Below are 24519 nucleotides of genomic sequence, written 5' to 3'. Positions count from 1 at the left end.
TGAGGGGTGGAATGATGGGGATGGGTAATGTGAAAACAAAGGTTGGCTGTGTAATGACGGCAATTACACAATCTGTGTGTGTGTGCATGTAGTAGTTAATTGTTTTTTTTCTCTTCTCCTCTGACATTGACTCATGGGGTAACTAAACCACAACTACAGTATCATTTGCACACTGATTAGATAAGCTCATTCCACTCCAGAAATACAAATGTGCATGTAACAGAAATAGCCATTTATTGCATAACAAAATTATATTGTTACAATTTCAAAATAATATTTGAATGAATGATCATTCCTTGAAAAACCTAGGGTATTCAAGACACTGACATTTCTGTAGAAAACATACAAGTAGGACCTAGTTCATGTTTTTCCTCCTAACGTGGCTCATTTAGCAAATGTATTTAGCCACATTGAATTTAGATTTAGTAATGACCTGTTGTGTTAAGAAGCAGCTAATAATCTGGATAAATGTTATGGTTTCATCAATCAATGTAATAATAAAAAATATTGCATTGAGAATAATTTAGCCAAATGAAAATCCAATTGGACCTTTCTTCCTGTTGTTTCCATAAATTCCGGTTATAACTACATAGAATACAGCTACGGATGAGATTTACCATTGAACTACCGCAAGAGTTAGGATTTACGTTTTGAAGCCAGATGATGAGTCTGAGTTGGATATCACCACATGTGCAACATCGCGAGACTTCCGGGAATGCTTGCGAACTAGACCAAGCAGACCAGGCCAGGGTTTGGGGTTTATAGAAGACCAAGCAGACCAGGCCAGGGTTTGGGGTTTATAGAAGACCAAGCAGACCAGGCCAGGGTTTGGGGTTTATAGAAGACCAAGCAGACCAGGCCAGGGTTTGGGGTTTATAGAAGACCAAGCAGACCAGGCCAGGGTTTGGGGTTTATAGAAGACCAAGCAGACCAGGCCAGGGTTTGGGGTTTATAGAAGACCAAGCAGACCAGGCCAGGGTTTGGGGTTTATAGAAGACCAAGCAGACCAGGCCAGGTTTGGGGTTTATAGAAGACCAAGCAGACCAGGCCAGGGTTTGGGGTTTATAGAAGACCAAGCAGACCAGGCCAGGGTTTAGGGTTTATAGAAGACCAAGCAGACCAGGCCAGGGTTTGGGGTTTATAGAAGACCAAGCAGACCAGGCCAGGGTTTGGGGTTTATAGAAGACCAAGCAGACCAGGCCAGGGTTTGGGGTTTATAGAAGACCAAGCAGACCAGGCCAGGGTTTGGGGTTTATAGAAGACCAAGCAGACCAGGCCAGGGTTTGGGGTTTATAGAAGACCAGGCCAGGGTTTGGGGTCCATGAGAGAAGTGAAAAATTCTTCTGTAGTTTTCTCAAAATCTAAAGGCACAATTTATATTTGAGACAATGTCTTAAGTAGTTGAACATGTTATTACTCCAACCACGTGAAAGTGACACGTTTTCATTTTAGTCAAAAATACTTTTTTATTGAAGGAGTCCCTTTGATTTGATGGCATGCACATGCGCAGTTCGGCACGTGACGACCGTTAAACCTGATGTGTTTCTGCACGAGCTTAGCTAGCCAACGTCGCCATGACATCGCCTACATGACATGACATCGCCTTTTTATTTTAGTGCGGCTAGAGACCCGGGAGAGGCAAAGGTCGAGAGCCATACGTCCTCCGAAACACGACCCTGCCAAGCCGCACTGCTTCTTGACCCACTGCTCGCTTAACCCGGAAGCCAGCCGCACCAATGTGTCGGAGGAAACACAGTCTAGCTGGCGACCGAAGTCAGCTTGCAGGTGCCCGGCCTGCCACAAGGAGTCGCTAGAGCGTGATGGGACAAGGACATCCCGGCCGGCCAAACCCCTAACCCGGACGACGCTAGGCCAATTGTGCGCCGCCTCATGGGTCTCCCAGTCGCAGCCGGCAGCAACACAGCATGGGATTTAACCTGGGTCTGTAGTGACACCTCAAGCACTGCTATGCAAAGTAACAATCAATATTTCACTGCCGATCGTTTATTTTGGATGAAATATCAGCGTACGGTTGCTTGTATGCATAGACACTGCTTCACAATGCTAGCTAGCTTGCAAAATCGACATCTAGGTAAACAAACAGTTGTGGACAATGTATTTAATCACATTTATCCTATGCTGTAATGGCTCTTGGCACATAAACTACAATGTATCTAATTAAAACGGCAGATATACAATATAACCAAGCAGATTTGTCCTGCTAAATGCTGTGGTCTTTTCAAATTAAAACCTTGTCCTTATTGTCCACCCGTTATCTGCACATTGCGGTCCTACCTCTAGATAGCCACTGTCAGGGAGGCTAGCTAGCTATCGCCATAGCAATGAAAAGTGATCTCCAACTCCGACTCATCATCTGGCTTCAAAACGTAAGTCCAAACTCGTGTTAGTTCAATGGTAAATCTCACCGTAGCTGTACTTCATCTAGTCACACCCATTAATTCCAAGTGTTGGTGTTCCTGATGAATTCTGGTCTTCCTGTCTGGACTGTGCTGCTATGACAACACCACCTGGAGTCTCTTCTTCACATGACCAGGAAACCGACCAAACACTTTACGTTGATGAGGAACACCTGGATAAGTTTTATACTTCAGTTAAAGTACAGTAGAAATGACACATAGTGTACTGTAGTGTACTGCTTCATTTTCTTATCCATTCAATTCACTTTTCTCATCTCCCTCTACTTATCTACCTACTAGCAATCTTCCTGTGCACATCAATCTACGAGCAGCCCCGTTCTCTTGCACATTGCACTAAACAGAAGCGTAAACTCACCCCATTCCGTACAAATGTGCGTAACCGCGACATTCAAACGAGGCTACAAAGAAAACTAATGGGACTGTAGCGACTGTGTTGACTTCAAAATCGGGGGTGTGAACTAGGTTTCTATTCAAGCGTTTAACGACATGGTAATGCTCGATAGTATTGGAGAAAAGTTGAAAAAACTGACCCTCCGTTACATCTTGACGTGTCATGTCGTAACGTACAGCACGCATAAAGCAACTATTTCTGTCTTACAATCTCTCTCCACCAGGTGTAGCACTTCTCTCATCGTTTTAAAACAAGAAATGGACAGTGACGGGGGTAAAGGGGGGATACCTAGTCATTTTTTTCGTCATCATTGCATGCGATCATCATTCTCAAAGCCGCTGTTTACTTCTAAGATCACTTTAGCACCGCCCTAAAAACCCGATTCAAATTCGACACAAACCTTCAAATAGGTATGTAATGACACATTATATAAACTCTTTATGGTGTTTTATTTACATTTTAGAGGCAATAAGGTGATAAGTTGGACAGATCGAGTGAAAAAAGCAATTTTCCCACACAACATCTATCACGCATTAGTTTCGCTTCCCCACCCGCCATTTTTAAAAAGACCCGACGGGGCTCATTGCCTGCTTGAATTATGCAGAAGCGGGCAGTGTTTAGGTCATGTAATTGATTTTGTTGGAAAGGGGAGAAATTGTGCTTTACAATGGTATTGACATTACAGTTGATCTGGAAGTATTACGTTTTGGGGGTGCTAAAATAAGGGCAATTGTACGGACCAAGGCGATGTACGAGTTTATGTGAGTTACTAGTGATGGAGGGAAAAAATCAATAGTTACATATCACAATATAATTTATTATATGGTTACATGAACTTCTTTTCTTTGTTAGGTAGCATTAGCTAGCGCTAGTTGGCTGTTCCTGTGCCAAAACTCTGGTGTTTTTCATCCTATAGCTTGTTTTCCATCGCCACTTTTATATTTTCCTGACTGATCAAAACTAATTTTCTCATGGCAATCTCTTGTCCCTCTGGTGAGCGATATGTCTGGAACATCAAATCGGGGAAAAAAACGCAGTATCGAATCGCAATACATATCAATATACAATACATGTGGTCCCGTGTGGCTCAGTTGGTAGAGCATGGCGCTTGCAACGGCAGGGTTGTGGGTTCATTCCCCACGGGGGGACCAGGATGAATATGTATGAACTTTCCAATTTGTAAGTCGCTCTGGATAAGAGCGTCAGCTAAATGACTTAAATGTAAATGTAATATCGTGTCGGCACCTAAGTATGGTGATAATATGATAGCGGTGCCTCAGCATGGTGGTAATATGGTATCATGAGGTCCCTCAGTATGGTGGTGATATGGTATTGTGATGTCCTTCAGTATGGTGGTGATATGGTATTGTGAGGTCCTTCAGTGTGGTGATAATATGGTATCGTGATGTCCCTCAGTGTGGTGATAATATGGTATCGTGAGGTCTCTCAGTATGGTGGTGATATGGTATCGTGAGGTCCCGCAGCATGGTGATACTATGGTATTGTGAGGTCCCTAGCAATTCCCAGGCCTATGCAGTACCCTCTCCACTTTCCTCCTAATAACTCCATGTAGTCATTTGCCCTTTACAGTATTTACCTAAGAGCAGTGGTTCGGTCCCACTCTCTCCTTCCACAGAGGAGGATGGCGGGCGCTGGCGTCTCCTCGTTGCCATGGTGCTCTCGGAGAAGCCGTTGGAGGCGGAGCAGGTGATACCCACGCCAAAGCCTGTCACTCCAATCAGAGCATAGTCACCTAGGAGACCAGAGGTGACGCATTACGACATGCCCGTCTAACGCTAACACAGGTATCGTCCCAAATGGCACCCTATTCTCTGGCTGCATTCCAAACACTTAAAAAGACACACCCTCGCCCCTCAGAGCTCAAATTAAGTGGACACTTCTGATGATGTATCATGACGTCTGACGAGTACACTTGCAGGGCAAGGGAGGAAGAAATTATTTTGAAATGGACCGCCCTTGGCTGGAAATTCGTTTATCCCGCGATGATTGGGTTTTCAGCCACCGGTAGCTTGTGGGTGCTTTATATGCAATACAGTCAATTATGATTGCATGTCTACTTATATTAACTATAGAATTATTAATATACGGCTACTGTATGATAGATAGCAAATTAATTAGCTAACTCACTAGCTGGAACTTATGAAGGAAAATGTTTTCTACAATTTCCAAAAGCTAAACAAACAAAAACATAATTACTTTTACGAGACGTTTTGTGCATTAGTAGCACAATTTCTAACTTGCTTTCTTAGCGGATGTACAATCATCGCAAATTGAATTATGGGGTGTTTCAGGCCCCAACATAATTGTATACTCGCAAACTCCATTAAAAATTAGGGCTGAAGGGCTTACGTTGCAAACTTCCCTTTCTTGGCTAATCATTTGGACCGACAACAAATATGGCCGTGGGGATTCCCCCAAGGGCATAAAGCAAGTGGACAAGGGTGTCTTTTATGAGTTTGAAACGCAGCCTCTGTCTAATGCACTACTTTGAACCAGGGCCAATGGGGATGATGACACATTCTCCCTCTGCCTTTAACCTCCACTTTCCTCAGCACGAGCCTACGAACACGCACTGGAAGAAAAAACTGTCCTGCTTAGTCAAAACATTAAAAATCTAAAACAATATTTACAATGTACATAATACTTATAGATCCCCCTGCACTGGACACCTGTCCTGTCATTTGTTGGCTAGACGCATGAGTACACAGTACTATAGCGGTCACCTGGGTGAGGTCCTTTCCCAGTCTTCATGTGGCAGGTGAAATCCATGGGAGTGAACAATTGCTTCATGGGTGTGTCTGACTAGAAAACAAAGAGCTGCTTTCAAGTCATATGTTAAAAGAAAAAGGATACTTTATTTGAGCAAACACACCTAGATAAATAGTGGTAATATGTATCCTACACTACAGTAATCCAAGTTAAAACAAGGATAATAATCTATTATGTTACCATAATTACCATCTCATTGTACAAAAAGGTAGACAGCTTTTATTTACTTAGCCTTTATTTAACCAGGTAAATGAACCCTCTACAGACTAAGCCTTACTGTAACGAGTGCGCTGAGAGTCGGGAAGCAAGTTCAAGGAGTGAGTGTTTTAATAAATAAAAGAAACAATGAACACGATACACAAACAGCGCACCGACATGAAAACAGAGTCAAGGGGAGTGACAGATATAGGGAAGATAATCAAGGAGGTGATGGAGTCCAGGTGAGTGTTATGAGGCTCAGGTGCGCGAGACGATGGTGACAGGTGTGCGGGATAATCAGCAGCCTGATGACCTAGAGGTCGGAGAGGGAGTATACGTGACACTTACTGCTATTAGCCCACATAAACACGTTGAATAAAATGTTCACTACATGGAACAAAAGATAGTCCCCCCAAAAAATCTGTCCTACTGAGAGATATAAAAAATATATATTTTACATGTATTTAACCCCTTATTCTTGCCACTAAACTGTCTCCATATATACTTCCATTCATTTTTTAAACTGGTACCGGGGGACCTTCAGACAAGTCTTGTGAGGCCTGTGGGCATCCTAGAGTAAAACAACCGACATGTATGTGTTCGTGACAGTCTCGTATTTGTGTGTAGCCCAAACTGTTCAGACACTACAGACATAACTTGGCAGATTGGCTGTACCTCAGAGCAAAACGGAGAACACCATCGTGTTTCTGAGAGTCTCATCTTTCCATAGAGGGGTCATATGCTACATCATGGTCTGACAAACACCGCTCTAGCTCTGCCACCTTTCACCTCAGATGCAGAAGTGAGATATCGGCGGATGTGGTGGATTGAGACGCATCCAATGCAAAAACAGATCTCTAACTTAAATTGACAGATTTTAATGGGGATTTTTTTATTATGCTAATTAGATTTCCACAGGGGCGCAGACATCGACTCTAGGGGCTTTAAGAACACATTCTCTTTTCCAATAACGAGTTGACCAAGGCAGAGCAATAAACCACGCTGCAAGGCAGACAGCTCTGTACCCTTGATATAATGATAAGGGCATCTGCTATGCAACAGACAGTAATACAATCTCTTCTACTACCACTCCCACAGACAACCCCACCACGCCACCACTGTGTGTGTGTGTGTCTCGTACCCGGAGTGTGTGTGTGGTGTTGGGACGAGACAGGGACTCCAACAGCAGAGTGGGCTCTCTAAGGGGAGGAAGGATAGAGATGGGTACAGTGGCATGTCCTCCTTGCAGAATCCTCCCCCTGAGCTGTGAGAGAGAGCGAGAGATATAAAGCCATTGAATTGAGAGAGAGAGAGAGACCAAAGTTCACTTGCCCTACACCAGCACACACTCTTTGCTCTTTGCATTGGAGATACGCATGTTTGCAAGGTCAGCCAAGCCAACACATATTTGCTTTCCATGTCCATGCAAATGCAAGAAGCGGAATCAATATGGTAATTTACGTTCGGTCAGAATGACAAGTAATTTAAAAGACATGTCATCATTACCCATTTATTATGGTATTCAGGCAAATGTAATTTACTATAACCTGCGTTAGAATTGACACATTGATATACTAACTTCCTGTATTGACATTTGAGTACATTGACGAAACAGTAGGTCACCTGGTACCTGCATGGGTGCAGCAGTACACACGGAGGGCTCCAGCTCTGATTGGTCAGCATGGAGGGGGAGGAGCCTCTGGTTCTGTATTGAACTGAGGATTGGGGACGGCTGTCCTTCTGTCACTGTGGTCCTATAGTACAAACCAGGACAATTACAGCCTTGTTATGATAGTTGGACGGCAGGTAGCCTAGCACTTAGGAGCAATGGGGCCAGTAACCGAAAGGTTGCTGGTTCAAATCCCAGAGTCAACTGGGTGAAAAATCTCTCAGTATGGCTTTGAGCAAGTCACTTAACCCTAGCTGCTCTGGATAAGAGTGTCTGCGTAAATGATGTAAAATGTAATAGTCATCATGGCTAACACTTCTCTAGAACAAAACTGCAATTTCATTATTTGACGTAAAAAAAATTATATTACCATAACCAAGTCCTAAACATTTAATGTAGTTGCATATACCAATTATTATTGTGTTGCAATTAAACATCAGCCTAGCTTACTTATTAATATATACAGTAGATATCTCACAGTCTGGTTCCTCTGATGACCTGGTGTCTGGGGACAGTGTGTCTGGGGCTGAGGCAGCTCCTGGCCCTGGAGCTGGGACTTCTGGAGGTGGAGCTGGGTCTGGAGCAGATATGGAGCCTGGGCAGGGGCAGGCCTCGCTGGGCTGGGCCTGGGGCTCTGTGGGAGGGCGTACTACATGCTCTCCTGGATGGAGACACAGTGGGGGCTGGAGCTCTGCTGGGTCTGTCCTCCAGATCACAACTACAGAGAAGTCAAAAAAGTAGTGATACTAATGACATTACTTAAAGTCATACCAGTGTGTCAATTTCTTTTCTAACCTATTTTAGATGTTGGAGTTCTTATTTGTACTCATCTCAAAGCCTAACAGAACGGCTGCATCCCAAATGGCACCCTGTCCAGCCCCAAAGAGAAACAGGAATGGTTTTGTTTGTTCAGGATCAGAGCCGAGCTTATAGCTGGGGATTCAGAGAGACTTACTGAGACTTCTCTGCAAATCCGTGTTGTCTTTGTTGAAGAGGCTTAGCTTGGATTGTCATAACACCGTTTAAATTCATCTTGAAGGTACTTGATACCTGAGAGGCCTAGAAAAAAAGAAAGTAAATAAATATAGCTCAAGGCTTGTTTTAAGGGGGCCTTGGCTTCTCTGTTGAGGCCATTGTAATAAGTGTATTTGAGATAAATGTTAATTCAATTGAATGGTGTTGTTGCCAGAAGTGCAAGAGCTCCTCTAGAGAGTCAATGGCAGCAGCTGACACTGTGTTTTGGTGGCTGGCAGACTTCTCACCTGTGTACTGGGGCAACAGTTGGACCACAGCAGCATGCTACGTGTGTTGGAGCCCCTGGAGAGAGGGACACGCTGACATTTACTGTTGATGTGAGGAGAGGGATCACCCAAGACTCCACCAAGAGCCTCCAACACTCCTCTTTGACCTGCTCCACCTCCGGTAAAAAACAAAATACTTTGATTCATAACTAGGACCCAGAGTTTATCCTGGCCAGGTCAAGTGATCAGGTCAAACTCCTAGCCCAATTCATAACACAGCATAACAAAAAGCATCAGTTATAACAGAGTTGGTGTGCAGTACCATGGTTGCTGTGTATAATAGGCATATCATCATTGGTATTCATGTAGTTCTATGACAGCTCTGTAATACAGTGGTTTGTAGATAGACAGACCCGTGATTTGTCTCTGCCAGTGTTTGTGGAGGAGCTCCCCCAGAGAATTCACCACCTCCCTCCACATGTCATCAAAGGCCTCGTCAGCCACGGCCTCCCTGATACAGGTGTGGGGAGACACAGGGGGTACCCCGGACCTCCCTGCTGCCCCCACAGATCCCCAGACTCCTCTCTGACCCACCCACTCATCCTCCCTGGGGAGAGAACCCTGACGTCAAGACACACTGGAGCAATACGGCCCTCGTTCCACCCACAGGCTTGAACACACACACAGATACGCACACACTCTCTCTCCCACAGGCTGTTACATGCTTGCACATACTCTTAAAATATTAAATGCCATGCTTAGAAAGTAAAGTTCAAATGCCTTACGTATCTTTGGCATCATAGGCAAGAAATTCCTCCATCCTTCCCTCTGCCTCATAGACCTCTTCTTGTAGAAGGGAGGAGTGATCACAGAGAGAGTGGGAGAGAGGGGTTGCCCCCTGCAATGTGCAGGGAGTTGGGGAGAGACTGTGACCTTCAACACATAACCTGTAGTCAGGAAAGCAGATTATTATGAGTACAGTGCCTTGCAAAAGTATTCATCCCCTTTGCGTTTTTCCTATTTTGTTGCATTATAACCTGTAATTTAAATTGATTTTTATTTGGATTTCATGTAATGGACAGACACAAAATAGTCCAAACTGGTGAAGTGAAAAAAATAACTTGTTTCAAAAAATTCTAAACAATTCAAAATGGAAAGGTGGTGCATGCATATGTATCCACCCCCTTTGCTATGAAGCCCCTAAATAGATCTGGTGCAACCAATTACCTTCAGAAGTCACATAATTAGTTAAAGAAAGTCCACATGTGTGCAAGTGTCACATGATCTGTCACATGATCTTAGTATATATATATATATACACACACACCTGTTCTGAAAGGCCCCAAAGTCTGCAACACCACTAAGCAAGTGGTACCACCAAGCAAGTGGCACCATGAAGACCAAGGAGCTCTCCAAACAGGTCAGGGACAAAGTTGTGGAGAAGTACAGATCAGGGTTGGGTTATAAAAAAATATCAGAAACTTTGAACATCCCACAGAGGACAATTAAATCCATTATTTAAAAATGGAAAGAATATGGCACCACAACAAACCTGCCAAGAGAGGGCCGCCCACCAAAACTCACGGAACAGGCAAGGAGGGCATTAATCAGTGGCAACAAAGAGATGAAAGATAACCCTGAAGGACCTGCAAAGCTCCACAGCGGAGATTGGAGTATCTGTCCATATGACCACTTTAAGCTGTACACTCCACAGAGCTGGGCTTTACGGAAGACTGTCCAGAAAAAAAGCAATTGCTTAAAAAAGAATAATAAGCAAACACATTTGGTGTTCGCCAAAAGGCATGTGGGAGACTCCCCAAACATATGGAAGAAGGTACTCTGGTCAGATGAGACTCAAATGTAGCTTTTTGGCCATCAAGGAAAACACTATGTCTGGCGCAAACCCAACACCTCTCATCACCCCAAGAACACCATCCCCACAGTGAAGCATGGTGGTGGCAGCATCATGCTGTGGGGATGTTTTTCATCGGCAGGGACTAGGAAACTGGTCAGAATTGAAGGATGGCGCTAAATACAGAGAAATTCTTGAGGGAAACCTGTTTCAGTCTTCCAGAGATTTGAGACTGGGACAGAGGTTCACCTTCCAGCAGGACAATGACCCTAAGCATAATGCTAAAGCAACACTCGAGTGGTTTAAGGGGAAACATTCAAATGTCTTGGAATGGCCTAGTCAAAGCCCAGACCTCAATCCAATTGAGAATCTGTGGTATGACTTAAAGATTGCTGTACACCAGCGGAACCCATCCAACTTGAAGGAGCTGGAGCAGTTTTGCCTTGAAGAATGGGAAAAAATCCCAATGGCTAGATGTGCCAAGCTTATAGAGACATACCCCAAGAGACTTGCAGCTGTAATTGCTGCAAAAGGTGGCTCTACAAAGTATTGACTTTGGGGGTTGAATAGTTATGCACGCTCAAGTTCTGTTTTCTTGTTTGTTTCACAAGAACAAAATATTTTGCATCTTCAAAGTGGTAGGCATGTTGTGTAAATCAAATGATACAAACCCCCCAAAAATCCAAGTTGCAAGCCAACAAAATAGGAAAAATGCCAAGGGGGTGAATACTTTCACAGGCCACTGTATACCTATTTCAGACAGAATTCATGCTATGTTGCCAGTAAAAAAAATATGTCACTGTTTATATACCAAAGGTATTTTTCATTGTAATGACCCAAGCGGAGCCTTCAGAGGGTTACGAAACAATGTGAAGTACAATACCTCTTCACAGAACATAGGGCCATTTACATTGATGTCAAAATATTTACCCCTGATACTAACCTAGGTTGAGCGTCCTACTGGAAGCTAAATAGCTCCTTGTTAAATAATGATATAGTTCAGTTTGAGGTTAAACATCTGCTCTCACACTTTTGGGAAAGAGCTTGTGAAGAAAGATCTTATTGCAAGAACTGGGAGCTCTTTAAATTTGAATTGGCCAAATACCTTAGAAAATCTGGTAGTAATCTTGCTAAAACCAGAAGAGCTGAGGAGGAAAAAGTGATCATTAAGATAACTTCCCTTTCTCAGAGGTCCCCAGCCAGCCTCTCAGGGGAGTAGAACATGGAACTGATTGAGTTACAAAATAATCTAGATAATAAATACACACACACATATATATATATGATTAAATAAACTGGATAATATATATAGATTAAATAAACTGGATAATATATAGAGATTAAAAACAGAAGGAGCCTTTATTAGATCTAGGAAAAAATGGCTTGATGAGGGAGAACAGAATTCATCCTATTTCACTCTACAAATAACACTATCCATAATTTAAACATTGGTGGTGTTATTACAGATGACCAAACATGACTTGCTAACTACTGTAGCAATTTTTACAGGAAATTGTATAGCTCTATGTACTGTCAGGAATCCACAGATTTCGTTGACGCACTGAATAATGTTCACTCTATCAATGATATAGAATCTAAACAGTGTGATGAACCCATCAAAGTTGAAGAGATTATCGAGTCTATCAAACATCTAAAGAACAATAAATCCCCAGGTGTTGATTGAATTATGAATTTCTGAACAAGTAGCTTCCTTCCTACTTTAAGTATTTTTAGAGAGTATTAAAAACAATGTCAGGGGTTAATTAATAACACTGATACCAAAGCTGCTCATCGATAACTGGAATCCAAATTGTCTTCTTAATAATGATTATAAGATATTAGCCTTACTACTTGCAAAAATAATTAAAGAAGTCCTGGATGCAATCATTGATGAAACACAGTCTGGCTTCATGAGGAAAATACATATTTATGACAATATCAGACTAGTATTGGACATGCTTGACTACTCAGACCTAATAACCGAGGATAGCTTCATATTATTTTTTGATTTTTATAAAGCATTTGATACATTGGAGCATCAGTTCCTCTTCCACTCCCTTGAGAAATGTGGCTTTGGGGATTTTTTCTGTAAGGCTATTAAGACTCTCTATACAAATAGTAACAGTTCTATCAAATTGAAACATGGCACTTCACCTAGATTTGAGTTAAAGAGAGGAATTAGGCAAGATTATCCTATCTCATCGTATCAGTTTATTAATCATCCAACTGTTTACAAATTCTTTAAATAATAATCCTGTACAAGGTATTTCCATAGCTTGTAAATAAATTATTATAAGCCAGCTGGCTGACGATACTACACTTTTTCTGAAAGACGATAGTCAGATTCCCAGATCGATCAATGTGATAGAATCCTTTTCCAAAGCGTCTGGTCTATATCTTAACATTAATAAATGTGAACTCATGACTGTCAAATAGTGTGACACCCTCATATTATGGTATGCCAGTGAAAGAAGCACTTACATATTTAGGCATAACCATTAAGATTAGAAGTCTAGAGGCTTACTAAATGTTAAGCTTCTTATTAAAAAACCCAGAAGAAGCTAAATCAATGGCTACAGAGGGATGTATCTTTAAAAGGAAGAGTCCTAATAACCAAGGCTGAAGGTATCTTTTTATCTTGGTGGTAAAATAAGCAAAGACATAGACCAGATGCTTTTCAACTTTCTGTGGAGAAACCGTACTGTTGTAATGAATTATCTGGACTTTACTACCTTAAATAATACTTTTAAAATCAATTGGATAAATTAATTCCTAAGACCCCCTTTTATGTGGAAATGTATTCCTCATCATGTCTTCTCTACTTTTGGTGCCCTTAACTTCATGTTGGTTTGCAATTATATTGACACATTTCCAGTGAAACTCTGCTTTTCATACTGTACCTCCTAGCCCAAATGTCCTTTGTATATTCTTTATATATACACAGTTGAAGTCGGAAGTTTACATACACCTTAGCCAAATACATTTAAACTCAGTTTTTCACAATTCCTGACATTTAATCCTAGTAAAAATTCCCTGTCTTAGGTCAGTTAGGATCACCACTATTTTAAGAATGTGAAATGTCAGAATAATAGTAGAGAGAATGATTTATTTCAGATTGTATTTCTTTCATCACATTCCCAGTGGGTCAGAAATTTACATTCACTCAATTAGTATTTGGACGCATTGCCTTTAAATTGTTTAATTTGGGTCAAACATTTCAGGTAGCCTTCCACAAGTTTCCCACAATAAGTTAGGTGAAGTTTGGCCCATTCCTCCTTACAGAGATGGTGTAACTGAGTCAGGTTTGTAGGCCTCCTTGCTCGCACACGCCTTTTCAGTTCTGCCCACAAATTTTCTATTGGATTGAGGTCAGGGTTTTGTGATGGCCACTCCAATACCTTGACTTTGTTTCCTTAAGCCATTTTGCCACAACTTTGGAAGTATGCTTGGGGTCATTGTTCATTTCGAAGACCCATTTGCGACCAAGCTTTAATAGGGATAGGTCGTCCCGCTAGCGGGACAACAGCCGACAACATCCGGTGAAATTGGGGGGCACGCAATTTAAATAAATAATTGTAATATAAAACATTCATGAACATACAAGTATCTTATATAATTTAAAAGCTTACATTATTGTTAATCTAATCGCGTTGTCCGATTTACAATAGACTTTACAGCAAAAGCATACCATGCAATTGTCTGAGGACGGCGTCCCACATCAACATATTTTTCAACCAGCACAGGCTTCATAAAATTACAAATAGCGATTAAATACATCACTTACTTTTGAAGATCTTCCTCTGTTTGCAATCCCAAGGGTCCCAGCTACAACATGAATGGTCGTTTTGTTAGATAAAATCCTTCTTTATATCCCAGAAAGTCAGTTTAGTTGGCGCCATCGATTTCAGTAATCCACTCGTTCAACATGCAGGAGTCTGTCACGTCCTGACCATAGTGCTTATGTGTTTTGCTTGTTTTAGTGTTGGTCAGGACGTGAGCTGGGTGGGCATTCTATGTTGTGTGTCTAGTTTGTCTGTTTCTGTGTTCAGCCTAATATGGTTCTCAATCAGAGGCAGCTGTCAATCGTTGTCCCTGATTGAGAATCATATATAGGTGGCTTGTTTTGTGTTGGGATTTTGTGGGTGGTTGTTTCCTGTGTCAGTGTTTGTGCCACACGGGACTGTGACGGTTAGTTTGTTTTGTTATTTTGTATAGTGTATTGTTTTCATGTTCATTAAATCATGGAAACTTACCACGCTGCACATTGGTCCTCCGATCCTTCTCGCCTCTCCTCGTCCGATGAGGAGGACGACTTAGACTGCCGTTACAGAGTCCAAAAAGCTACCGCTAAGATTCATCCAAACAAGTCAAACGACGTTTCTATTTAATAAAGTACTCTAAAATGTAAATAAACTATAATATTTCATACGGAAAGTAGTATGTTCAATAGGAACGCAAAATTAGTAAGTGCGCGCCCTCTCCCTCGCTCGCCGAAAGACTGATATTGTTCCGGTGCTCTCTTCACCAAATCTCCAAATTCTTGCTTGTTTTTCAAAAAACATGCTTGAAACCTTGAATAAAGACTGTTGACATCTAGTGGAAGCCATAGGAATTGCAATCTGGGAGACGGAATTACATAGGGGCCATAGCTTTCCATTGTAAGAGCCTGGGACCTCAAAAAATATGTTTTTTCTTCAGATTTTCATTTGCCATATCAATTCTGTTATAGTCTCAGATATTATTTTAACAGTTTTAGAAACTTCAAAGTGTTTTCTATCCAATGCTACCAATCCAATGCTATATACATATCCTGGCTTCTGGGCCTTAGTAACAAGCAGTTTACTTTGGGCACGTCAGTCAGGCAGAAATTCAGGAAACTAGACCCTATCCCTAAGAAGTTCTTCCTGACTGATGTCTTGAGATGTTGCTTCAATACATCCACATAATTTTCTTTCCTCATGATGCCATCTATTTTGTGAAGTGCACCAGTCCCTCCTGCAGCAGACCAGAGGACATTTCTCCAGAAAGTACGATCTTTGTCCCCATGTGCAGTTGCAAACCGTAGTCTGGCTTTTTTTAATGGCGGTTTTGGAGCAGTGGCTTCTTCCTTGCTGAGCGGCCTTTATTAAGGTTATAGGACTCGTTTTACTGTGGATATAGATACTTTGTATCTGTTTCCTCCAGCATCTTCACAAGGTCCTTTGCTGTTGTTCTGGTATTGATTTGCACTTTTCGCACCAAAATACGTTCATCTCTAGGAGACAGAACGCGTCTCCTTCCTGAGCGGTATGACGGCTGCGTGATCCCATGGTGTTTATACTTGCGTACTATTTTTTGTACAGATGAACGTGGTACCTTCAGGCGTTTGGAAATTGCTCCCAAGGATGAAACAGACTTGTTGAGGTCTACAATTGTTTTCTGAGGTCTTGGCTGATTTCTTTTGATTTTCCAATGATGTCAAGCAAAGAGGCACTGAGATTGAAGGTAGGCCTTGAAATACATCCACAGGTACACCTCAAATGTACTCAAATGATGTCAATTAGCCTATCAGAAGCTTCTAAAGCCATGACATAATATTCTGGAATTTTCCAAGCTGTTTAAAGGCAGTCAACTTAGCGTATGTAAACTTCTGACCCGCTGGAATTGTGATACAGTGAATTATAAGTGAAATCATCTGTCTGTAAAAAAATTGTTGGAAAAATGACTTGTGTAATGCACAAAGTAGATGTCCTAACCGACTTGCCAAAACTATAGTTTGTTAACAAGAAATTTGTGGACTAGTTGAAAAACGAGTTTTAATGACTCCAAGGGGTTTTAGTTAGCTATGGTCAGAAAACATCAAGGTTGTTTAAATCTTTCAGAGTTCATCTTGACGTGTACTTGGATTAGGTCTTTTGGCATTTCTCCTTACTAGATAATTTCTAGATCATTGTTTTGGATCACCTTTGAAAGCATACTGTGCTACCACTTGCATTGTATTCATACCATACTACAGTATGTGTATTTATGCAGCCAGACAGTCATTCTCCCACTCGTCTGGCTCCCTCACTGAATCCTGAACAAACAAGGCTGTAATAGGTGTGTTTAAGTAGGTGTGTTTGCTAAGGTAAATCCTCGTTGGGAATTGATTAGTAAACAAACAACTGTGTTGCCTGGAGACAGACTGCCTGGATGTTATTCCCAGAACCATGGCAGATTGCTCATTATGCCACCTGTCCCTTAGCTGGCCCCCTGCCACAGAGCTCACCTCCACAACACAAACCTGAACACACAACCATAATACCGCTCCTCCAAAATTCTCATGTCTGCTCTGTTGCCATGGGAAACCAACTGAAGTACCGTGAGATGTTAGCGTCATGTTGTTGTTTTTGTGTAGTATACACAAGGAGCCAGGCCTTACTCTCCAGAGTTCTCCCTCTTGTCCACACACGGGGGCAGCACTGCATTCCCTCTCCCTCCACTGGCCACCACTCTCCTGTGTACGTACTGAAACCCTTCCTGATTGGGCGACTCCAGCTGATAACCCAGAATTCTATGAAGGAAAGACAGAAACAATATAATAAAGTATTGGAAAGAGACACAGAGGGAGAGCCAATTCAATTAAACACTTTCACATGAAGGACTTTGTTTGCATCCCAACTGGCACCCTATTCCCTATGTAGTGCACTACACTTGACAAGGGCCCATAGGGTAAAGAAGTGCAGTATAGGTAGACATTTGGGACATGGCCATGCTGTTGGTGTACCTGAGGTGTGGGGAGTGTCCGTTCCACTCCTGACACTCCTCCTGCAGTCCCAGGGAGCTGCTGTTCACCCTCCCTTCATACAGCAGCTCGTCCACATCACTGAATAGCTGACGCACACGCTGGGTGTTCACTCTGTCAAACTCCTGAACACACCACAGGAGGCACACACTCACAAGACCTTCTTTACTGCAAAGGGCTCTGTGTGTGTGTGTGTGTGTGTGTGTGTGTGTGTGTGTGCGTGTGTGTGTGTGCTCATACATCGTATCTCCATGAGTAGAGGGAGCTCTGTTCCGTAGAGAGGCCTGTAGCACAGCTCTGAGTCTCAGACCAGCAGGTGAGGATTCTCTCAGGGGTCACTCCTCCACAGGAAGACTGGTACGAAGACAACTCACTGGAGGAATACATTAGCATCAGAGAAGACCTTACCCACACTGGTTGCATCCCAAATGGCGCTCTATTCCCTATATAGTGCACTACTTTTGACCAAGGGCTCTGGCCAAAAGTAGTGGTCAAAGGCAGTGCACTATAGAGGGAATAGGGTGCCATTAGAGAAGCAGCCTGGTTTTCCATTATGAAACAAGTCGTTATATAAAATGTTACTCATGGCTATCTGTTAAAACTACTGTTAAAACATTTACCGGTACTACCCATTTCTATCATTGGAAAATTACAATGTAACACATGATTGATTTGAAGCACAGTACCTTAGCTGACTTGCAATGGCTCCTCCTTGACTGCCTCGGGTGAAGAGAGAAGGGTTTGAGAAAATGCTCCTTTCGCTGACCAGCTTTTTCCTGGAACAAATGCAAAGAAAAGCTAGCAATCTTTAAAAGTTTTTGCTTCGTGGGGAAGTATAGTAGGTAGGTAGGTAGATGGAAGGCAGATGAGGAAGTTCCATACCTATGTGATTATCTTGCATACGTTATACATACCACATACACCACAAAACAGTCAAATCACACCTGATACGTCACCTCCATGCTTACCTGATGAGTGACAGTGCCAAACAGATGTCCCGTTCAAAAGGACACCAGCAACATTAGCACGCTGATGGTAACAAACCCTCACCCAGGCCGTACAGCAGCACCCCAGCCAGCTTTCTTCCACTGACTGACCCCTAATCCTCCTGCTAGTTATGACATTAATAATTCAACCTGAACAAGGCACGGTAATAAATATGCCGACAATTATATGCCTGAATGAGTTAGTCTACTACTTCATCTTTTGTTGTTTGTTTGAAATAGAAATGGATACAGAATTATAATAAAAACATTTAAATATATATTTTAAATTCATATCCACTTGTCATATCGTTGAAATTTTTTGCATAATATGTCCCTGGATTTCCATTTAAATGTCTCTTGTACACAATGTAATCTAAGGAGAGAACAGCACAAACTGGTGTATGAGGTAAATGTACACTGTCTGATAATGCCATTTCTAGTCCCTGCTGAGTTTTTGGCTGGGATAATGAACAACGTGTCCTGACACTATTGCAACATACACAGCATGCTACAAATATTACAATTAACTATGTCATAGAGCAATGGAACTGTTAAACCGCTGAAAAGTCATTACAAGATGGAAACTGAAACCAAATCAGTGTTCGACTTGGACTGAAATAGGTGCCGGTACTCATTTTGGGTGCTGGTACTATTTATATTTAGGTGCAGGAGCTACACAATACTTTGAGCTAATATTCTATAAAGAGGAGCAGGAGCTCAAGCTGTGGAAAATGTCAGGTGCCAGTTCTCAACTCCGGTGAGCTCCTGCCCAAGTCAAGCACTGAACCAAATGTCATTGAAACTAGACGCCATCAGGTGATACAGATGAGACGAGATAAATGTCTCAAATATGCATTTTTTATAATCAATTAACTATAGCTTCCTTACAAAAAAACACGACTTGACTTACCCTATGACAATGAGTGCCCTGCCCCTGCTGTGTTCCCCTAGCCTACAGTAGTCCGTGTGGAGCGGGTGGACCAGCAGTGGGAGGCTGGAGCCAGGCAGGGCCCCCAGGTTGAGGGGAACACCCTGGGTAATGGCTGCCGCAGGCATCTACTCTCCCTCCCTAGAGGTGCCTGGAGTCAAAGAGCCAGGGGTTGTCCAATGCCTCCTCCTCAGCTGTCTGACCTGGCTGTCCACACCAGCACTCTGCCCTGCACACCTCAGCCCACACTCACGCATCTCCAGCCAAGGGTTCCTCCTCCCCCGCCTCCTCTCCTGCCTCCTCTCTGGCTGGTACAGTAAAGGTCAGAGCAAACCCCAGGGTGCTGGCCACGCACAAGGTGACGGTCTTCTCATCCTTCCCCCCCCCCGCCTCCGACACCCCCTCTTCAGATCACCGGATGGCTCTGATACCTTCTTATGGTCTGACCATGGTTGAAACTCCCCACTGACGTCACTCCTCTCTTTCTCTATCCCTCCCCTCCCTCTCCTGTCTATCCCTCTCCTCCCTCTCCTGTCTATCCCCCTCCTCCCGTCTATCCCTCCCCTACTCCCGTCTATCCTTCCCCCGTCTTTCCCCTCCCTCCCGTCTATCCCCTCCCATCTATCCCTCTCCTCCCTATCGCCCTCCTCCCGTCTATCCCTCCCCCTACTCCCGTCTATCCTTCCCCCGTCTATCCCCTCCCTCCCATCTATCCCTCTCCTCCAGTCTATCCCTCCCCTCCCCCTCCTGGCTATCCCTCCCCCCGTCTATCCCCTCCCTCCCATCTATCCCTCTCCTCCAGTCTATCCCTCCCCTCCCCCTCATGTCTATCCCTCCCCCCGTCTATCCCTCCCCTCTCCTCCCTTCTATCCCTCTCCTCCCTCCCCTCCTGTCTATCCCCCCTCCTCCCATCTATTCTCCCCCTTCTTCCTCTCTCTCCCCCTTCCATGTCTATTGGTCTGCTGGGGACAGGCAGCTCAGTGATTCATTAGTTGCATGCGCGTGCACACACACAGACACACACACTTACTAGTACACCGTATCACTGCTGTGTGTGTGCACTTCCTTTTCCTGTTCTGTTTCCACTCATCTCTCTCTCATTCTTTTCTCCCTGAATCCTTTCCATCCCATAGCAACAAATGCTATCCATACATCTTTCTCTCCATTTCCTTGGCTCCTACAGCAACAGTTGAGCCCCAGTGAGTGGAAGACCGGTCGGTCCCACCTGTGGTTCAGTAGAGCGGTCATGTGGAAAAACCACACTTTGCTATCTTTGTCATTCTCTCCCCCTGGGCAGAGAGTCTAGCAGCACAATGAAACTGCTGTCCTCATCATTTTTCTATAGCTCGTTCATTAAAATAATAAATGCACAGAGTAAAAGATGCATGTGGGGGAAATGCTTCATTTCCGCAAAAGGAATCAAACTTAACTTGAATGTGAGGCGGATCCTGTATACTTCCTGTAAACACCACACTACCACCCCCTAGTAAACAAGAACAAAAACCATCCCGTGTGGTATGGATGGCAAAGGAAAACTAATTAGCGAGAGAGTGATGCAGGCGGCTTAACGGTTGTTGGAGGTCAAAGAGGAGGGTGGACGTCCCAGCCAGACAGCTCACATTTCCCTCACAGAGCAAATGCCAAACCAGCCGAACACCACCCAGCCAACACATGCTCATCAAACTTTCAGCAACAGCACGCGTACCGAAAGGCCCAGCTAATTGAAATGGAGTCGTTTTCTCCCAGGCCTTTGTGTGAGGCAACAATAGTACAGTGATTTCATAGGGCTTGAGCAACCATCCCTGTGAGATCTCTGCTGCTCCATATCTGCTTTTCTGTAAATTGAGTGACCACCAAGGTTATTATAGTAAATGAAAACAAAAAGTCAATCATGAAAAAACTATTTAGTAAACTGAAATAAAATGATTAACAAACCGGTTTAAAAACTAAAACTATTATCTTTGACTCTAAAACCATTCAAATAAAATAAAAACCAAAATGAAGTATTTTCTGTTTTTTTAGGGGGCAAAAATCAAATGGGGTTTTCAAGTATTTTTTTTCTGATTGGGTTTTCAAACTTCTTAATCTGGCAGGTCACATTGACACTGACTTTATAATTTAAAAGGTAGACTCAGCAAGATGGCGTCGAAATAAACATGTATCTAACCCACATATCACACACTCACAAACTGAAAGTATAATAGTATGTGTGTACATTGTACAATCAATTAGTGAGAGAGCGCCTCAAATATTACATTTCTTTGTATACATCCACATAAATCCCTGCAAATCTGTTCTTGTTTCAGTCATGTCTTTGGTCACGTTCGCATGGTTATACAAAGACTCCCTAATACGTGACAATAGAGCCTCCCACAGTGCAGGCGACGGCTGCATGGTGCAGCTGGTGAGAAGGAACTGCAGATACTTGCAGTCAAAACGTCATGACCTTTGATTGCATGATATTTGTAAAGTACATGTAGGTGTAAAGGATGTCACGCTGCTTGCTTAGTGAGTACCACTTCCTCATGATTCGGCTCACACCGAGGCTCGACCCCAGGACCTCTGCCTTGCTAGCACTAGTACCGGCCTTCTGAAGTGTGTTACCAGTCTGCGTCGGGCTAAAAGCTAGCAATTCTCTGGCGGGGACACTTCAGGCTGCGGAGTACGTTTTACACATCCCCATGTGCTACGTAGTCCTCAGTCTGACAATTGTTATCCCCAGAATGCAACACTCCTTGAAAAGCGGTGACCGACGATGGTCATCGACTTGACAAAAATGATCCGCTCAAAAGCAGCCATTGAGATGAGCACGATGCCAAGGCTTTCATCTCACACAGTCAGAAAGAATAGCTGGGATATGTGCATATACCAGTGGAGGCTGCTGAGGGGAGGATGGCTCATAATAAATGTCTGGAATGGAGTAAATGGAATGGCATCAAAAACATGGTCTTCATATGTTTGATACCATTCCATTACACTGCATTCCAGCCATTATAATGAGCCGTCCTCCCCTCAGCAGCCTCCACTGGCGGCACACTGTTACAACGTGGTAGCTACAGGACCAAAACAGCAGAGAAGTTTAGCCTTGCGCTCCTGGTTTTTGAGGAAATGTATCCACTACTACTACTATCTCGTGTCATTTCTCTGAGTCTACCTTTAAAGATAACGTAACCTATGACCTGACCCATCACCTTATGCATTACTGTCCAGGTAGCTTGGCGGTTAGAAGCGTTGAGCCATTAACCGAAAGGTTGCTGATTTGAATCCCTGAGCCGGCAAGGTGGAAAAATCTGCCGTTCTGCCGTTAAGCAAGGCAACTAACCCCCTGTAACAACATACTGCTTTCCAGTCGACGTCGATGAAGGCAGCGGAAGACACATTTCGGTTGAATGCATTCAGTTGTGCAACTGACTAGATATCCTTCCCTTCACAGTGGCAAAAACGTGACATCACAAAAACTATACAACACATAAATGGCTCCTAGCCTCTCACCCATAGGCTACTTTCTGTTAATGTGCATCATGTGATTTTAACCAATTATGAGTAGGCATTGCCTAATAATTTCCTTCTAATTGTCTACTAATTGGTTGTTGATGTCATTGGAAACACTTATCTTCCTCTCTTTTTGACTGGGGTGTTGCTGGAAATTATGAATATGATTATTTATTTATTTTTCCCTTTAAAAGTTCAGAACCCTCATTCTCTATTCTTTTCACAAGAGGTCACTAAAATACAATTTATCAAACTGCTGGAGCGTCACTTTGCCTAACCCCTATGCATTACGTTACAAAATATAGCAGACATACTACTGCCGTGATTTCATTTAAATCCATATTCATGCAATGGCTACAACAGAGATTATTTAACAACAATTATAAACTGGATGGTTAAGGGAAAATAAAAATATAGCAGACATACTACTGCCGTGATTTCATTTAAATCCATATTCATGCAATGGCTACAACAGAGATTATTTAACAACAATTATAAACTGGATGGTTCGAGCCCTGAAGGCTGATTGGCTGACAGCAGTGGAATATCAAACCGTATACCACAGGTATGACAAAACATTTAGTTTTACTGCTCTAATTAGGTTGGTAACCAGTTTATAATACGTAGAAATATGGCACCTCTGGCGTTTGTGATATATGGCCAATATACAACGGCTAAGGGCTGTATCCAGGCACTTCGCGTTGCGTCGTGCATAAATAATAATACTATCCCTTAGCAAGGTATATTGGCTTTATACCACACACCCTCTGGCCTTATTGCTTAAAAATATAGCCCCGCATTAACGTTCTTTTCAAATCAAATTAAGTGAATACAATAGCAGTGCCTCATCTCATTATCTGAGACAGAGAGCTACTCAGGGGGTATTTAAGCCGTAACTATGCCTTAATCATGCTATCAGGGTAGATGGAGCAATTAGATATAGCTGTGGCAAAGGAAAGACTACACCTTGATTCTCTGACATTGGCCCTGTATTAATTAGTCATATCAAGATGCCATTGAGGGAGAAAATAAATTAAATATTGAGAGCTGTAGTTTTAGACTTGGTCAGTGGCTTACTAATGAACCATGGTCAACTCTCCCTTATTTATTTGTTATTTGTCCAAAGGAATAAAACAAATCTGTAGCATTTAAAGAGTGCTTCTGCTTCTATTCCGATGTGTGTAAAACAACTCACATCTGAATAGATGGAGCAGACCAGTTGATGAGGAAATTAATAAAGGTGTCAGAAGACATCAGCACAGTATACGTTTTTTTCATTAACCTCCGTAGGCGGCAGTGCTTGACTTAGAACGGAAAGTGTCTGGCGAACGAGATAAGAAGTTCCATCAACTTTACATTAAACAACAAATACTTACACAGTGGAAGTTGCGTATCACAACATTTTAAATAATTCCACAAAGCAAAAGCATTTCCAACTTTAGGTTGTGATAAATCAGGAAAAAAATGCATAAAATTATGCATTGAGGGAATCTTACTTTGAACTGGCAACCTTCTGTTGCATCGGTTGCTGTCTGCTTGTGCTCGGCGTCTTCCATTGATACTGATCTCTGTCAAGCAGGAACCATTTCTCGGAGTTAAGATACATTATTTCTAACAAACACTCCATGGGCTATGGAGCCTGCAGATCCTTTATCTGAGTTGTCTGTGCCTGGACCGTCATGAAAAAAGCATAAACTCGTCCTAGTCCCTACTTTCAACTGATCCCAGGTCGGCTCGGTGTCGGAGACGTAAACTATGAATGGGAATGCGA

At 42.8% G+C, this 24519-nt stretch overlaps 1 protein-coding gene across 2 annotated transcripts; it reads right to left on the bottom strand.

Annotated features, from left to right (window-relative positions):
* Positions 1–217: 217 nt before the first annotated feature.
* On the bottom strand, positions 218–24519 carry fam149a (family with sequence similarity 149 member A). 2 transcript variants are annotated; one of them, XM_071411429.1, is made up of 15 exons: positions 24245–24519; positions 18029–18118; positions 17583–17715; positions 17325–17467; positions 16980–17111; positions 9513–9674; positions 9141–9334; positions 8749–8903; positions 8442–8545; positions 7965–8204; positions 7448–7571; positions 6959–7081; positions 5574–5652; positions 4427–4582; positions 218–2590 (listed from the first exon to the last, which is right to left on the bottom strand). In XM_071411429.1, the coding sequence occupies exons 1-15, from the start codon at positions 24373–24375 to the stop codon at positions 2514–2516; spliced, it is 2043 nt and encodes a 680-aa protein (XP_071267530.1). In that variant the 5' UTR covers positions 24376–24519; the 3' UTR covers positions 218–2513. The 2 variants fall into 2 exon arrangements, with proteins under 2 accessions (XP_071267530.1, XP_071267531.1); XM_071411430.1 differs by lacking the exons at positions 218–2590; positions 4427–4582; positions 5574–5652 and adding an exon at positions 5818–6130.

This window comes from Salvelinus alpinus, chromosome 7, assembly GCF_045679555.1.
Source record: "Salvelinus alpinus chromosome 7, SLU_Salpinus.1, whole genome shotgun sequence".
Classification (NCBI taxonomy): Eukaryota; Metazoa; Chordata; class Actinopteri; order Salmoniformes; family Salmonidae; genus Salvelinus; species Salvelinus alpinus.
Note: the sequence above shows the minus strand (reverse complement) of the source record. Positions and strands in the feature narration are given on the sequence as shown.